The 13,439-nt window shown below is 38.6% G+C and overlaps 1 protein-coding gene across 2 annotated transcripts in view; it reads right to left on the minus strand.

Moving 5' to 3' along the window:
* AOAH (acyloxyacyl hydrolase) overlaps positions 1 to 13,439 on the minus strand; it is a 180,101-nt gene that overhangs the window by 51,493 nt on the left and 115,169 nt on the right. For both annotated transcript variants that reach the window (XM_082632566.1, XM_082632567.1), the window contains exon 13: positions 2,368 to 2,450. In XM_082632566.1, coding sequence (XP_082488692.1) covers positions 2,368 to 2,450 — 83 coding nt within the window. The remainder of the gene's footprint in view (positions 1 to 2,367; positions 2,451 to 13,439) is intronic.

Raw genomic sequence — 13,439 nt, forward strand, 5'->3', positions numbered from 1 at the left:
ATCAAATTTTGACACACACATTTTTTCATGATTAGGCTATCCTCCCATCTCCTTTCTCCCTTTTTATCTCCACGATCTGAATTTTAAAGAAATGCTGTCAAGACAGTGTACCACAAAAGGAGAGATGTCTACTATAAATTGTACTGAGTACTTTTCAGAGAATTTTACTTTAGTCTTTTAGATTTTACAGAAGATGGCTGCATTCATGTGGGAGCAAAGTGACGTTGAGATGACACGTCTGGGTCTTGTGAGAGAGAAATGCTGGTGTCACAGGCACACGGGGAGAGCGCAGCCTCCAGCCTGCATTTCTGGCCGAATCCTATTCCTTATTCTGCACCCTAACATGGACTCTTGGCTGGGGACCTTGGGCAAGTTCTTTACTGTTCCTTCACTGTTTCCATCTAGATTTTTTTTGTTTGTTATTTCTATATAAAACCAAAATCTGTGGAAAACAGAAATATTAAAAAAAATGAAAGCTATCACCCATTATTTATCAAACATAATGATTTTGGTGTATTTTCTACCAATTTTCTTATGTACATCTAGTTTTTTCTTTTCTTTTAAAAATATAGTAGAAATTAAATTATACTATCCAATTTTATATGCTAATTTTTCTTTTGGCGGTGTTTTGCCTTTCTAAGTAAAAATATATGGACTTTTAGTCCTCATTTTCTAGAGCTGCATAATATTCCACATGGTGTTTTTCTGTTGTTTTTACAGTCTACACCGACAGAGAGCTTTTGACAGCACTGGGACTGTTTGAATATCTCATTAAAGGAGAAGAAAGAGAGCAACAAGGGGTCAGTATTCACTTTGTGTCTATGATGATTCTTAGCCAGGTTGCATGACAACTTTCCAATAAACTGGTGGTCATGTTCATACGCAGAGAGACAAGGCTGATTTCTTTCTGTGGGTCAATCTCGGATCATAGACCAGTGACTGTATTATCGCTGTTGGTGTCTGAGTGGAGTGAGATAAGCTAGGTACAAATTCCAGCTCTGCAACTTTCTATTCTGTGATCTGGACAGGGCTCTTGGTTCTCTCTATGCCTCTGTTTTCTCAGCTGTAACAGTGTAGATATTATTACAAATTCCCAATTCTGAGAAACGTATTTTAATACATTTGATACTGGGTTGAGTGCTGCAATCAATGTGTACATTGCCATTTTTCTTTCCTTTTTCCACCATTAACACTCTCCAGAGCTAATACAATCAATGATATCTTAGAATTGAAGTAATATATAATATGTAATATAATAAATACTTGCTTTATAGTTTGTTGAAAGGATTAGGTGAAATATTATACATAAATTGTTCTTAGCATTTGGTAAGAGATCAATAATCAGCTATTATATTATTAGTAACAAAAAAACTATGATGTCCTTAGAATAGAACATTTGTTCTGTGTAGAATATATATGATAAACAATACATTATTTGTAGGTCGTATATTTAGATAAAACTTGTACTGCTTGGAAAATTCCTTAGTACTCTGTTGATTAGAGATGGCATAGGGATGGCAAATAGGTTTAACTTTATGTGCCAAGTCTAATCTGTTGATGATGATTGTCAGGTGTGCTGTGTTGTGAGAATCGCTGAACCAGAATAGCAGACAACAGTGCCAAGGTGGGTTAGTTAATATCTTCCCCAGACCTTGGAAGATGGAGTGGCAACACACAGACTAAGTGTTTGCCATCTCTGCATTATGTGTCACAAAACATTACTTGGCAGCTCATTAGGTACTAGCCAGGCCATGGTTTATCAATCAGGAGTTTCACCAAAATCTTGTGGACTGAATCTGGGTCCAAGGTGGGAGGTGAGAACCACACAGGTAAGAAACAAGCCCAGAAGACACAGATGTCTGGGAAAAATGGGAAGCTGATGGAGACAATACCCTGAAAACACGTTCCTTTTTAAAATGGCTTTGGGGGATTTCAGCCACAAACTTTTAGCTATTTTTCTTAAAACTCCAACCCCAGTAGAAATGTGGGAGATTTTGCACCATAAGGGAGGGCAGAGTCTTGGCAATGACCTTGATTTTGCTCAGCCCCTGTTATGCAAATGCTCACTTAGGCCTTGCCTCCTGAGCCTTGATGCCCTGCACCTTGGCCTTTCTAGAGCTTTGCTCTTGGATGACTGAGGTGCCCCCGTGGTCTCTACCTTAACGGCATCTTGTCTTGTTCTCTTTTGCTATGGGTAAAAGGCTTTAAAAGGGCCCCTCTCTCAGAAAAGGAAATGGTATTGAAAAGGGGGACTGTTCATTTTATTCTATGTTCATTATTATCTAATCCCCTGCTTTTGTGGTGCTTACAAAATAAAACCAATCATTAAAGGCACATTGGTGAAAGTTTAAATGGAACACTACATACCATTTCTTGAAATGTTCTGGTAGTCCCTGTGATTGCAGCGGTTTCTTTTCCGTAAACGAAGGTAAATAGAGTTTTCTTTAACTCTGAAAGAAATATATATGTGTATATTTAATGACAGGACATTCACATGATGGAGTTAAAAGAAACATGGTTTTATTATGATTTTTTAAATGTGAAAATGAACTCAGAAAATCAAATCTCTGCAGGTACATTTTCTCTAAACTGTCAATACATTATTAGGAGTTTTTATAAGAAACAGTTCTACAAAATGGGTTGCACTGATGTGATAAGATCAAACTTTTTCTTCTTTTTATGAAGACTTCCAGTCATCCCTTTCTAACCTTTTAACCAAGAGCTGCTGTAAGTCTCTTGAGCAACTGGTCATTTTTACCAACTCGGTTATTTTGAACCTGACCATGTTCCCTTTCTTCTTTCGGTTGCTGTGAAGCTGTGGCAGACACTCCTGTTGTCTTTCAGATCCATTTCTCCCCCTTCATCCATTTTATTAGAAGTTTCAGTAGGACATGCGTCTGCCCCGAATGATGACTGCTTTACTCAGCTTCCCTTGCAGCTAGGAGTGGCCACTTCACTAAATTCTGGACAATAAGATGGAAGGAGAAGTATACAGTGACAGTTTCTGGGAATGTTTCTCAGGAAACAATTGGCAGGTGACCCTTGCTTAGTCCTTTTTCTCCATTCTGCTGCTCACAATAGGAATGCTGTCATCTTAGACTATGGGGATAAGTTCTACACTGAGTAAACAGAGGTGTGAGCTGGAAGGACCCTGGATCCCTGAGGACCAGTGGAGTTGACCTCCCATATCAGACCTGGACTGCACATATGAGAGAAATAAACTCATCTGTCATCTTATTTAAACCACCCATATGTTGAGTTTCTCCGTTACTTATAGCTGAATCTAATACTAATGGACACAGATTTTAGAGACAAATTTTCAACCAGCATCAGGCTGGAACTGCACATATTTTAAGTCACTTTATTGGCTTCTCTTTGTCCCATCTTTGATTTTCTATCTTCTTTTGCCAAACTTTAATTTAACTTAAATGGAATTTAATGTTATGTTCTCTATACTTTTATAGGCTTCCTAAAATCCATTTTGAAACAAGACCAGGTATAAACTAATGAACAATAATTAAACTCAGATATATCTGATTATTCCTCAAATGTATTTTATCTTCTCTTCATTATAATAAACTTCATATCTCACAACCTTACATAAATCATCACTTATTTTTAAGTGTTATGTAAGTCTCACTCATTGTATTATAGTGCTTGCCTACTGTCTAAAGTGCTTCAGGTTTGGGCACTTAGAATGCACTGTAAGTATTGTTCTTTCTGAAGTCTGAGGAAACTAATAATAATAGAAAAAAAAACTTGTGGTTACCAAAGGGGAAAGGGGGAGGGAGGGATAAATTAGGAGTTTGGGATTAACATGTACACACTACTATATATAAAATAGATAACCAACAAGGACCTACTGTATAGCACATTCTTTTCTCTTATAAGTTATTTTGTAATAACTTATAAGGGAAAAGAATGTAATAAAGAAACTAATACAACACTGTAATCATCTATACTTCAATTAATCCCCCCCCAAAAAGAAACTACTAGTAACATTTCTTAATAGAAGACCAAGATCTCTGAACAATATTTTAATTATGGAATTTTTGCTTTGTGGTAGAGTTTTGAGGTGAGTGATTTATTTTACTTTTTAAAATCAAAGCTACCCATGCGCATAGTTTTAAAAATCAAATTCATTTTACTTGAATAATGTTTATTGAGGCTTACTATGTTCCAGGCGCTATTCAAGGCACCTGGGTCCTACTGGTAAATGAAAAAGACGAAGATCCCTGCCCCTGTGTCATTGACATTCTGGCAGGGAAAAAACCCCACTAAACATCATGAACAGGCAAATTATGGAGCATGCTAGGAGACAGTAAATGCTATGGAAAAAAGGGAGGCAGGGGAGCTAGGATTAGAGTGGTCAGAACAAGGCTTATTGAAAAGGTGGATGTGAGCAAAGACTTGAAGTGATGAGCCTTACAGAACAAAATAGTTGAACTATTTTCGTCTATAAGGCTTGTAGTGATAAACAACAAGCTCACACTCCCCATTCCTCCCCATTTCTCCATTCCCAGAGGCAATTAATTTCAACCTTATTTGACTGAGTCTTTTCATATTTTCTTTCTTATCTCTAAATAACATACTTTCAAGGCTACTTCTTGATTTTTAGTCTTTGGCATTATATATTCACTTCCCACTATCAAGAGGAGGATTTAGCTATTCACAACACATCTGTGATTGTTTTTTCTTCTCTTCACAATGCTTTCATTTCCCTGGAGTTAATAGCTGCCTTTGTTTCTCTGTTTAATTTTCTTAAGTGTTTATCATCAATTCATCCTTAACTCTTTTTACAGTTGTTTGATCTCTTTTCCATATGCTCTGATATATCAGATAGTTTATTAATTTCATCTCCTTGTGGAACTCTCTCCTGGATCCTCTTGCCCTGCTTAATCAGGACTTGTTGCCCTCTCACTCTGCTGCAGAGCAGATATCCTGGGAGCCTTCTTCTTCATATCCTTGGGATTCTTTTCACCTCTTCCTGACTTGTTAGATATCCTATTTCCTGGAAGACCACATTTTTCTTATTTTTGATGGAGAGTACTTTTACATAACGTTTGAAGGATGTGTGTGAAGTAACATTACTTTTTTTAGCATCTGAAAATGTTTTTATTTTTGACTTAGTGAGGTGTAGGGTGGTGAGGTATTGCTGGTGAGGTGTAGGGCAGGCCCAGAAACACAGCTTGCACCATAAATACAAACACAAATAAGGGTTAATAGGACTTGTTGGGGATGAGCTTCAAGTAGAGAAGTAGCAGTGTTCACCTGGTTCCTGAACTCTCATTATCTCATAGAAAAGTGTCTTAGACAGGACATAGCTAGACTGGACACATATGGGACACCCTATATATTTTTAGGGAAAGCAGGTTCTGGTGTTTATAAGTCGCTATATAATAATAATAATAATAATAATAATAATAATAATAATAAATTTCAGGGATAGGTAACTGTTTTGTTAAAAAGGAGGAGTTCCAAACAGGATGAATCAGCTTCTCGTTGAGTACCAATAGGAAAGAGGAAATGGGTCTCCAGAATTATCAGTTTGCCTCTTGTTGACTGGTGTGGTAGATTTAAGAATAGCCTCAACTTCAAAGCTTTTGCACAGCAAAGGAAACCATAAACAAGACCAAAAGACAACCCTCAGAATGGGAGAAAATATTTTCAAATGAAGCAACTGACAAAGGATTAATCTCCAAAATTTATAAACAGCTCATGCAGCTCAATAGCAAAAAAACAAACAACCCAATCCAAAAATGGGCAGAAGACTTAAATAGACATTTCTCCAAAGAAGATATACAGACTGCCAACAAACACATGAAAGAATGCTCAACATCATTAATCATTAGAGAAATGCAAATCAAAACTACAATGAGATATCATCTCACACCAGTCAGAATGGCCATCATCAAGAAATCTAGAAACAATAAATGCTGGAGAGGGTGTGGAAAAAAGGGAACACTCTTGCACTGCTGGTGGGAATGTGAATTGGTACAGCCACTATGGAGAACAGTATGGAGGTTCCTCAAAAAACTAAAAATAGAACCACCATATGACCCAGCAATCCCACTACTAGGCATATACCCTGAGAAAACCGTAATTCAAAAAGAGACATGTACCAAAATGTTCATTGCAGCTCTATTCACAATAGCCCAGAGATGGAAACAACCTAAGTGTCCATCATCGGATGAATGGATAAAGAAGATGTGGCACATATATACAATGGAATATTACTCAGCCATAAAAAGAAACGAAACTGAGCTATTTGTAATGAGGTGGATAGACCTAGAGTCTGTCATACAGAGTGAAGTAAGTCAGAAAGAGAAAGACAAATACCGTATGCTAACACATATATACGGAATTAAAAAAAAAATGTCATGAAGAACCTAGGGGTAAAACGGGAATAAAGACACAGACCTACTAGAGAATGGACTTGAGGATATGGGGAGGGGGAAGGGTAAGCTGTGACAAAGCGAAAGAGAGGCATGGACATATATACACTACCAAACGTAAGGTAGATAGATAGTGGGAAGCAGCTGCATAGCACAGGGAGATCAGCTCGGTGCTTTGTGACCGACTGGAGGGGTGGGATGGGGAGGGTGGGAGGGAGGGAGATGCATGAGGGAAGTGATGTGGGAACAGATGTATATGTATGACTGATTCACTTTGTTATAAAGCAGAAACTAATAAAAAGAAAAAAAAAAGAAATCTAGAAACAATAAATGCTGGAGAGGGTGTGGAAAAAAGGGAACACTCTTGCACTGCTGGTGGGAATGTGAATTGGTACAGCCACTATGGAGGACAGTATGGAGGTTCCTCAAAAAACTAAAAATAGAACCACCATATGACCCAGCAATCCCACTACTAGGCATATACCCTGAGAAAACCGTAATTCAAAAAGAGACATGTACCAAAATGTTCATTGCAGCTCTATTCACAATAGCCCGGAGCTGGAAACAACCTAAGTGTCCATCATCGGATGAATGGATAAAGAAGATGTGGCACATATATACAATGGAATATTACTCAGCCATAAAAAGAAACGAAACTGAGCTATTTGTAATGAGGTGGATAGACCTAGAGTCTGTCATACAGAGTGAAGTAAGTCAGAAAGAGAAAGACAAATACCGTATGCTAACACATATATACGGAATTAAAAAAAAAATGTCATGAAGAACCTAGGGGTAAAACGGGAATAAAGACACAGACCTACTAGAGAATGGACTTGAGGATATGGGGAGGGGGAAGGGTAAGCTGTGACAAAGCGAAAGAGAGGCATGGACATATATACACTACCAAACGTAAGGTAGATAGATAGTGGGAAGCAGCTGCATAGCACAGGGAGATCAGCTCGGTGCTTTGTGACCGACTGGAGGGGTGGGATGGGGAGGGTGGGAGGGAGGGAGATGCATGAGGGAAGGGATGTGGGAACAGATGTATATGTATGACTGATTCACTTTGTTATAAAGCAGAAACTAATTAAAAATAAAAAAAATAAAAAAAAAAGAATAGCCTCATTATCTTTGACACCGCTACCCTTAAATCTTGACTGCCTTGTTACTTCTTTGACCAAAAAGATATGGTGGAAGTGACATTATGCCAGTTTTGGCCTGGCTTTTAAGATTCTTGGCAACTTTGGTCTCTTGGAGCCCTGGTCCACCACCTAAGAAGTCTATCTTTCTGGAGACACCATGTTAAAAAGTCCCTATAGTGGAAGCAACAGTGATGTCCTTCAATAGATGAATAGATAAACAAACCGTGGTACACCCATACAAAGGACTATTATTCAGCAGTAAAAGGAGGTGAGCTATTACGCCATGAAGAGATATAGAGGAAGCTTAAGTGCATATTGTTAAGTAAAAGAAGCCAACCTGAAAAGGCTACATACTGTGTGATTCCAACTATGTGACATTCTGGAAAAGGCAAAACATGGAGACAATTAAAAAATCAGTGGTTTCCAGGGGTTAAGAGGAGGGAGGTGGGTATTAATAGGTGGAGTACAGGGGTTTCTTAGGGCAGTGAAACTAATCTGTACAATACTGTAATGGTGGATATATGTCATTATGCATTTGTCAAAACCCATAGAACGCACAACACAGAGTAAACCCTAATGTAAACTATATACTTCAGTTAAGAATAACGTATCAACGTTGGCTCTTCATTTATAACAAATCTACCACACTAATTTGAGATGTTAATAATAGGGGGAATTGAGGAGATGAGGGAGTATTTGGGAACTCTCAGTACTTTCTGCTCATTTTTTCTGTAAACTTAAAACTGCTCAAAAATTAAAGTTTATTAAAAAAAAAAAAAAAGCCCTACCTGGAAAGGAAAAGAGATCCAGCTAAACCCAGCCTTCTGGTCACCCCTTGTCAGGCACCCACTTCGTGTGAGTGAAGCCATCTTGGACCCTCCAGCCCAGCGCTAAGTGAATACTGTCATGTCCATGGTCAATATTACATGGAGAGGAAGAATTGGCCAGCCAAGCTCTGCCTGAATTCCTGACCTCCCAAACTGTGAGGTATAAAAATGCCTTGTTTTAAGCCACTAAACTTTGGAGTACTTTTTACACAATAATCCACGTCCAGAACAGATGTTTACAGAATTCTGGGTTAATATCGTTTTCCCTCAGAAGTTTGAAGGAATTGATCCATTGGATCCTGACTATGTTGTTGTCTGAAGCCATTCTGTGCCTCAATCCTTTGAGAACCTGAGTAGCATCTCTTCCAAGTGTTCTGAAGTGTCATGAGGACAGGCTTGGTGTGGTTCTATTTCCATTCAGTGTTAGACACCCTTTCAACCTGGTAATTCATGTCACTCAGTTCTGAGAGGTGTTCTTGAATTATTCCATTGATGATTTCTTCCTTTCTTAGAACTCCTATTATTTGGATACTGGGTCACCTAGACTGGTCCTCTAATTTTCCTAGTTTTTCTATCTTAGTTTCCATTTCTTTGTCTTTTGCTCTATTTTCTGGATGATATCCTCAACATGATTTTTCAATACATCCATGAAATTCATCTTATGTCATTAGTATAATCTCCCAATGATCTTTTTTGGTCTCTGAATGTTTCTTTAATTTTAGTATAATGTTTTTATTTCATGAATGTAATATCTCCTCTTATTTTTTTGAAGATATCATTTAAATTATTTTTATAAGTAGGATATTAATTAAAGTTAAAAAAATTTCCCCTTGGAGCACTGTCTCTGTTATCTTGAAGTTGTTTTTCTGTTTATTTTTGTGTTGTTTTTCACATTCGAGGTTGGTCTCAGATATCTGATGATCTTGGGTTGTTGGCTTATGTGTAAAAGTGGAAACTAGCTGAAAACTCAAAAGCTGATTGGAAAGTGGGCCTGCTGGGTGTGGCTTGTTGTCTATGGCCCTTACTAGAGGGTAGACTGGCTGGGCCTTTCTCAGGGAACCCCTGCTGTCGAGTCTTTGGGGCTTTCCTCTTAGGATGTGCAGATTCCCCAGAGAAAGGTCTTCTAGTGTCCAGCTGGGTTGCCAGCCCTCTGGGTCCAGGGGTGGGTGGACTTCAGATTCAGCATGCTTGTGTTTTAGCACAGTGCTCCTACCTCCCCTTGTCTGCTGTCTTCCAGTCCAGAAGCTCTTGATTTTAGCATCTCCAGAGAGAGATGCTATAAATATGCTATAAAACCCTAGTCTTATATCAGAATAAGGGAGGGGAAGAGATCCGAGGATCTAACTACTTCTTCAACAATCTTTCAACCAAGACTTGTTTTTAGCCTCACTTTCATTTCTAGAGCTACCATACGGAGCCAGTTCCCAAGGCCTCTGGGGTTCTGTGGTGTAGACAGGGTTGCTTCTCAGCTGTCCCTCCTCCTAGTTTAGGATGCAACTTTCTTGAATCGACTAAGTCAGTTACCACTTGTCCTTCTGCTTTCTGGCTTCCAACATTTTGTGGCTGTTGGCTCTTCCTGTTCTCTTTGCCCTTGTGGACAAATTCGTTTACTGTCATTTTAGTGGGGTTTCTCAAGGAAGAGAAGTAAATGCTTTGTTCAATCTGCTATCTTACCCAGAAGGCTAAAATGAATACTTTATACACTGCATCATCTACACCCTCTGCCTTGACTATGTTATTATATTTTGAAAAATCAGATGGGAAATGGACATTAGATCTGAGTTCAATACTAAAATAATTTCACAGTCAATAAAGAGGGGTTATTTAACTTTGGGAAAGTAATTATTACCAATATTTAGCCAGAAAGGTATTTTTGATAATTCTAAAAGTGGAATTTATGTACTGAAATATTGTTTTGCTCTTGACCTGCTCATGGAGAGTAAACAGTGTGGATATTAATATTATAGATACAGTTAGTCACACATTACAGAAAGAACATAGAAATCTTTATCAATAGGCAAATAGCTCCATTACTATTTCTGACCAGAAATAGCATCTAGAATTTTGGGATTAAGGTTTTGTAATACTAAGTACTAGAAACTATTTCACCTAAAAAGTTACTATTTTCTTTCATCCCCATTCTCAATACATAACCTCTCTTATAAATCTTAGGAACTGAATTTCTCATGCAGTGCTCAAGAATTCTGAGAAGATAGAGGGATCAGTACAATATGTTGAGAAGCTTGTAATACAACATTTGAGATGCCTATAAATGGAGGAGATTGCTTAATTGAAAGTTATTTACATACAAGGTCAGTGAAACTTGAATTAATAGGCTAAACTGAGGATACCCTGCATAGTAAGGTTAACGGTGATCACCATTCTGGTTTCAAATTCCCCTCTTCTCACTCCCCTCTCCCTACTTGGACTCCAGTTTCCTGTATGATCTTTATTTCTCTTTTTCCTCTGTTGTGCATCAAAACCCAGTCCAACGGGTTAGTAGAAGAGGTAATAGCTTCAGTCCTGTAATTTGAGGGGTGCAGAGAAGGAGTGTTTGAAAGTTCTCTTCCTCACACATTCCCCAGTGTCTAAGGTAGGGGTGCCCTCAGCATTGAGAGTAGGCTTGGAGGTTCACCATATTAAATTCCCAGTTTTATCAGCTCCATCTATTGTAGGGCCTGGGAAGTATAGCCCTTTCACTGAGGACACACTAGTCATATTTTGATTTCTTTTTTTTTTTTTTTTTTTTTTTCGCGGCATGCGGGCCTCTCACTGTCGTGGCCTCTCCCGTTGCGGAGCACAGGCTCCGGACGCGCAGGCCCAGCGGCCACGGCTCACGGGCCCAGCCGCTCCGCGGCACATGGGATCCCCCCAGACCGGGGCACGAACCCGCATCCCCTGCATCGGCAGGCGGACTCTCAACCACCGCGCCACCAGGGAGGCCCCATATTTTGATTTCTAATACCAAAATTCAAAACAGATAAATCTCAGAATGTCTACTAGTTGCTTTCCCCAACATGGTCTCAGGTAACACAAAAACCACTTTCTCTGAGAGCCTTCTAATGACCCCACACACACACCTCATTTCGCTATGGCTGAAAGAAAAACAAAAGAGAGAGTAAAATTAAGAACAAGCCTCAAGAATAATGCAGACAAATTAAAAGGGTTGTTTTAAAATTGAAAAAATTATCACCTCCTATGTTGATTCCAAGCAGAACCCACTTGGAGAGAGGCAACACAACAGTTTCCCAAAGGGCTTAGCATATCAGAGGTTTTTTGGGATAAACCGAGTGAAATATTATTCAAGCAACAGTGATGTATCAGGTCCTGTTTCTGAGTCTATTTCTGACTCTCTTTAGCAGCACAGCTAGTTTGGGTATAAATTCTGAGACCCTGTGAAGCTGAATGGGAATAAGTCACACAAAAAAGGCTGGGGCTTGGAAGGTGAGTGAGAGATAAATGGTAACATTTGATGTGAAGGGTTTGGACAGGGGAGTGGATTGGGATAAAGTTGAATAATTTAGAGACTAGACAGGCTTTATTCAGGGACCTCTACTGCTAGGAAGTTTTAAGACAAGGGTGGATAATTTTCTTTCCGATGTAGATGGAGGTCAGGCCAGCATGGGGCCAGGGAGATGGATTAAAGAACTTTTAAAATTCCTTCTAGCTCTTTGATACTAGCCACATCCCAGAGCCCTGTGTAACCCCTAATTCACTGCATCACAGGAGAGCCAAGATTTCAGCCTCAGAGAGAGATAAACATGCAGAATATGACTCATTGTGTATTCAAAGAGCCTGGCAATGGGCTAATTATGCAGGGGGGCTTTCAGGGTAAGGATGACTGCAGAGGAGGTCCCAGGAGTTCAGACATGAAAAGATTAGCAAGACAGCATGATAGATTTTTGAATTTGGAGCAGCAAAATAGTAGAGGGAAATAGACTTCAGGGGCATCGTGTTCAATAATTCATAAGCTGCTATACTCACACAAGGCTTCTTACCTGTTAACTTTCCACTAAGATTCCTTCCTCTCCCTTCTCTGAGCTTGTGGCATCATAACTCTCTCCATCCTGGCTTTTGCCAGCCTCAGATTTGATTCTAGGCCACTGTATCAGGGTAAACTTTAAACTGTGATAAAACTGAGGGATTTAAGCCTGTGGATGCTTATAAATCTGCAAAGATCATTTGTGGCATAGAAGAAGATTGTTTTAGTAATCTCAACAGTATTTCTCCAAGGATGCTCTGTGCAACACTAGTTTCTTGAGACATATTTTTCTCATAAAACAGACACACATTCTACATGGTTCTGTGGTCAGATTAGTTTAAGAAATGTTTCATATTATACCTTGGAGCTATATACAAAACTTTTGGGGCTTATTGAAGGCTCTGATAAGCCTTACACTGAATAAACCTGTTTCCCTTTATTTAAACCAGCATTTCCAAAATTTATTTGACCTAGAAATCTTTTTTAAAAGTGTGCATAATCCCTTTTAACATCTTGTGGAACTAGCATTTCACAGAAACAGTTTCTGAAGAATATTAATGAACTATCCTCTGTGATCTATATTTGAGCTTTATGAGATGGCCTAAAATCTCAAGTTCAGTTGGTTACAAGAATTCTACTAGAAAAATTTGGAGGTTGTACATTTACTTTGATCAATCTAGATTGCTGTAAGATTATATCATTCTGGACAAAAATTCACATCAATGCTTAATTTATCTATTATTGACCAAATAGCAGATCTCTCCTTTGTTTTACCCTTTCTACCTGACTACTGAATTGATAATTTTACTTTAAACTTATTTTCTCCAATTTGTTGACTGTGCAGTTATCTTAATATTGTGATGAATTTTGCTAATTTCTTGTAGAACATTTATTATCGAACCCACTTAGAAGTCCAAGGGCTTAAGTTACACTGATTTATTTTTATAGGCGTCCCGTTATGCAGCTGGTGATCAAATTCATGCTGTTTACACTCCTCCTCCCGTGTTCCTGGTGTTTTCCCTGAAATGTTAATTCCTGCAAATCTGATTTGATTTAGGCAATCTGAGTAAATGCAAGGGAAGGATGTTTGTAG

The sequence above is a fragment of the Mesoplodon mirus genome (assembly GCF_964341445.2).
Source record: "Mesoplodon mirus genome assembly, chromosome: 9".
Taxonomy (NCBI): Eukaryota; Metazoa; Chordata; class Mammalia; order Artiodactyla; family Ziphiidae; genus Mesoplodon; species Mesoplodon mirus.